At 44.9% G+C, this 5,000-nt stretch overlaps 1 protein-coding gene across 3 annotated transcripts in view; it reads right to left on the bottom strand.

Moving 5' to 3' along the window:
* Positions 1 to 5,000, bottom strand: part of grk4 (G protein-coupled receptor kinase 4) — a 78,590-nt gene that overhangs the window by 6,773 nt on the left and 66,817 nt on the right. For all 3 annotated transcript variants that reach the window (XM_090209897.1, XM_090209896.1, XM_090209898.1), the window contains 3 exons: positions 4,101 to 4,138; positions 3,000 to 3,089; positions 2,370 to 2,578 (listed from right to left, as the gene is read on the bottom strand). In XM_090209897.1, coding sequence (XP_090066023.1) covers positions 2,370 to 2,578; positions 3,000 to 3,089; positions 4,101 to 4,138 — 337 coding nt within the window. The remainder of the gene's footprint in view (positions 1 to 2,369; positions 2,579 to 2,999; positions 3,090 to 4,100; positions 4,139 to 5,000) is intronic.

A 5,000-nucleotide genomic window follows, 5' to 3' on the forward strand; every position in this document is an offset into this window, starting at 1 on the left:
CTCCTTTACCTCCCTCATCCCCTCCTCTCTCCTTTACCCTCCCTCATCCCCTCCTCTCTCCTTTACCCTCCCTCATCCCCTCCTCTCTCCTTTACCTCCCTCATCCCCTCCTCTCTCCTTTACCTCCCTCATCCTCTCCTCTCTCCTTTACCTCCCTCATCCCCTCCTCTCTCCTTTACCCTCCCTCATCCCCTCCTATCTCCTTTACCTCCCTCATCCCCTCCTCTCTCCTTTACCTCCCTCATCCTCTCCTCTCTCCTTTACCTCCCTCATCCCCTCCTCTCTCCTTTATCTCCCTCATCCCCTCCTCTCTCCTTTACCTCCCTCATCCCCTCCTCTCTCCTTTACCTCCCTCATCCCCTCCACCTCCCTGGTCCCCTCCTCTCTCCTTTACCTCCCTCATCCCCTCCTCTCTCCTTTACCCTCCCTCATCCCCTCCTCTCTCCTTTACCTCCCTCATCCCCTCCTCTCTCCTTTACCTCCCTCATCCCCTCCTCTCTCCTTTACCGCCCTCATCCCCTCCTCTCTCGTTTACCTCCCTCATCCCCTCCTCTCTCCTTTACCCTCCCTCATCCCCTCCTCTTTACTTTACCTCCCTCATCCCCTCCTCTCTCCTTTACCTCCCTCATCCCCTCCACCTCCCTGGTCCCCTCCTCTCTCCTTTACTCTCCCTCATCCCCTCCACTCTCCCAGTAGAGTCCAACGCGAAGAAGAAGAAGATTGTATTTGTGGACAACCACAGAGACAGGTTTTACACTAGTGCTCCAAAAGCTCATTCATGGATAAAGTAAATATTATCTCTGGTGGACCGGTCTGAAACATGACCACTGCTCAACCACCACGGATACAGTAAATATTATCTCTGGTGGACCGGTCTGAAACATGACCACTGCTCAACCACCATGGATACAGTAAATATTATCTCTGGTGGACCGGTCTGAAACATGACCACTGCTCAACCACCATGGATACAGTAAATATTATCTCTGGTGGACCGGTCTGAAACATGACCACTGCTCAACCACCATGGATACAGTAAATATTATCTCTGGTGGACCGGTCTGAAACATGACCACTGCTCAACCACCATGGATACAGTAAATATTATCTCTGGTGGACCGGTCTGAAACATGACCACTGCTCAACCACCACGGATACAGTAAATATTATCTCTGGTGGACCGGTCTGAAACATGACCACTGCTCAACCACCACGGATACAGTAAATATTATCTCTGGTGGACCGGTCTGAAACATGACCACTGCTCAACCACCATGGATACAGTAAATATTATCTCTGGTGGACCGGTCTGAAACATGACCACTGCTCAACCACCACGGATACAGTAAATATTATCTCTGGTGGACCGGTCTGAAACATGACCACTGCTCAACCACCATGGATACAGTAAATATTATCTCTGGTGGACCGGTCTGAAACATGACCACTGCTCAACCACCACGGATACAGTAAATATTATCTCTGGTGGACCGGTCTGAAACATGACCACTGCTCAACCACCATGGATACAGTAAATATTATCTCTGGTGGACCGGTCTGAAACATGACCACTGCTCAACCACCATGGATACAGTAAATATTATCTCTGGTGGACCGGTCTGAAACATGACCACTGCTCAACCACCATGGATACAGACACAGTAGAGAAAAGATGTTGACCACACACACCTGCACACAGAACACACACACCTGCACACAGAACACACACACCTGCACACACACACACACCTGCAGACAGAACACACACACACACACACACCTGCAGACAGAACACACACACCTGCACACACACACACCTGCAGACAGAACACACACACACACACACACACACCTGCAGACAGAACACACACACACACACACACCTGCACACAGAACACACCTGCACACACACACACCTGCAGACAGAACACACACACACACACACACACACCTGCAGACAGAACACACACACACACACACCTGCACACAGAACACACCTGCACACAGAACACACCTGCACACAGAACACACCTGTACACAGAACACACCTGTACACAGAACACACCTGCACACAGAACACACCTGCACACAGAACACACCTGCACACAGAACACACCTGCACACAGAACACACACACACCTGCACACAGAACACACACACAACTGCACACAGAACACACACACACACCTGCACACAGAACACACACACACACCTGCACACAGAACACACACCTGCACACAGAACACACACACACACCTGCACACAGAACACACACCCCATGTGACCTCACTTTCTCCCTAACCCCGGCAGAGGAATAACTAACTGCAGTTGTGTGTGTGTTGTTTAAACACGCCATCCATCTCTCCCACCTGTCTGCAGATATCCTTGGCCTCCTCAGAGAACTTGTCAGAGTATTCCTCGGGATCTTCTCTCACTCGTCTGTCCACCTCTTCTCTCTTCACTCGTTCTTTACGCCGGCGGAAGGGAGACTGACCCTGGATCATCTCAAACACCAGACAGCCCAGACCCCACCAGTCAGGACTGAAGGAGTAGGACTCATTCTGGATCACCTCTGGGGCTGACGGAGAGACGGATGAGAGAGAGAAGGAGAGAGAGACAGAGAGAGATGAAAGATAGAAATATTGTTTAAACAATAGTCAGGACTGAAGGAGTAGGACTCATTCTGTATAACCTCAGGAGCTGACGGAGAGGGATGAGAGGAGAGAGAGAGATAGAGAGGAAGGGGAGACAGGGAATAGAGAGGGGATAGATTATAGATTATGTCTAGACACATCCAGGTCTAGGAGAGAGAGGGAGACAGGGTTAAAAAGAGATGGAGAGGGGGATGAGAGGAGAGAGAGAAAGAGAGAGAGAGAGATGAAGAGGAGGAATCAAGGAGATAGGAAGTGAGGTAGGATGTACCCATGTATGTAGAGAGAGAGAGAGAGAGAGAGATGAAGAGGAGGAATCAAGGAGATAGGAAGTGAGGTAGGATGTACCCATGTATCCTACGGTGCCCACTCTCCCTCGTATCGTCTCCGAGTCGGGAATCTGGACGGCTAGTCCCAGGTCAGAGATACGGATGTGTCCTGGAGAGAACATGAATAAGAGTGTAATAACATGTTTATGAATATCACTATGGGTATGAGGAATAACAGTGTAGCTAGCTAGTTTAAGTTGCTAATGCATAGGCTTTTAGCTAGCTAATTTATGTTGCTAGTACCTAGGTTTTTAGCTAGCTAATTTATGTTGCTAGTACCTAGGCTTTTAGCTAGCTAATTTATGTTGCTAGTACCTAGGCTTTTAGCTAGCTAACTTATGTTGCTAGTACCTAGGCTTTTAGCTAGCTAATTTATGTTGCTAGTACCTAGGCTTTTAGCTAGCTAATTTATGTTGCTAGTACCTAGGCTTTTAGCTAGCTAATTTATGTTGCTAGTACCTAGGTTTTTAGCTAGCTCATTTATGTTGCTAGTACCTAGGCTTTTAGCTAGCTAATTTATGTTGCTAGTACCTAGGCTTTTAGCTAGCTAATGTATGTTGCTAGTACCTAGGCTTTTAGCTAGCTAATTTATGTTGCTAGTACCTAGGCTTTTAGCTAGCTAATTTATGTTGCTAGTACCTAGGCTTTTAGCTAGCTAATTTATGTTGCTAGTACCTAGGCTTTTAGCTAGCTAATTTATGTTGCTAGTACCTATGCTTTTAGCTAGCTAGTTTATGTTGCTAGTACCTAGACTTTTAGCTAGCTCATTTATGCTGCTAGTACCTATGCTTTTAGCTAGCTAGTTTATGTTGCTAGTACCTAGACTTTTAGCTAGCTCATTTATGCTGCTAGTACCTAGGCTTTTAGCTAGCTAATTTATGTTGCTAGTACCTAGGCTTTTAGCTAGCTAATTTATGTTGCTAGTACCTAGGCTTTTAGCTAGCTAATTTATGTTGCTAGTACCTAGGCTTTTAGCTAGCTAATTTATGTTGCTAGTACCTTGGCTTTTAGCTAGCTAATTTATGTTGCTAGTACCTTGGCTTTTAGCTAGCTAATTTATGTTGCTAGTACCTAGGCTTGTAATTAGCTAAGTCAGTGACAAGACGTGGTTCAAGCTTACCGCGGTCGTCTAGAAGAATGTTTTCAGGTTTTAAGTCCCTGAGAAGAAAAAAACAGAGTTATTTATACAAAACCAGTTCTGGGCATGCTTTTGTTCCTGCCCAGCACTACACAGCTAACCATCCACCATCTAAATCAGCTAAACATCTAATCAACTAAACATCTAAATCAGCTAACCATCTAATCAGCTAACCATCTAATCAGCTAACCATCTAATCAACTAACCATCTAATCAGCTAACCATCTAATCAACTAACCATCTAATCAACTAACCATCTAAATCAGCTAACCATCTAAATCAACTAACCATCTAAATCAACTAACCATCTAATCAACTAACCATTTAATTAGCTAACCATCTAAATCAACTAACCATCTAATCAACTAACCATCTAATCAACTAACCATCTAATCAACTAACCATCTAACCATCTAATCAACTAACCATCTAATCAGCTAACCATCCGCCATCTAATCAACTAACCATCTAAATCAACTAACCATCCACCATCTAAATCAGCTAACCATCTAAATCAACTAACCATCTAATCAACTAACCATCTAAATCAACTAACCATCCACCATCTAAATCAGCTAATCATCTAATCAGCTAACCATCTAATCAGCTAACCATCTAATCAGCTAGCCATCTAATCAGCTAACCATCTAATCAACTAACCATCTAAATCAGCTAACCATCTAAATCAGCTAACCATCTAAATCAGCTAACCATCTAATCAGCTAACCATCTAAATCAGCAAACCATCTAAATCAGCTAACCATCTAAATCAGCTAACCATCTAAATCAGCTAACCATCTAAATCAGCTAACCATCTAAAATCAGCTAACCATCTAAAATCAGCTAACCATCTAAATCAGCTAACCATCTAAATCAGGTAAC

The sequence above is a fragment of the Oncorhynchus mykiss genome, chromosome 19 (genome assembly GCF_057628025.1).
Source record: "Oncorhynchus mykiss isolate SJ-2025 chromosome 19, ASM5762802v1, whole genome shotgun sequence".
In the NCBI taxonomy this organism is placed as follows: domain Eukaryota; kingdom Metazoa; phylum Chordata; class Actinopteri; order Salmoniformes; family Salmonidae; genus Oncorhynchus; species Oncorhynchus mykiss.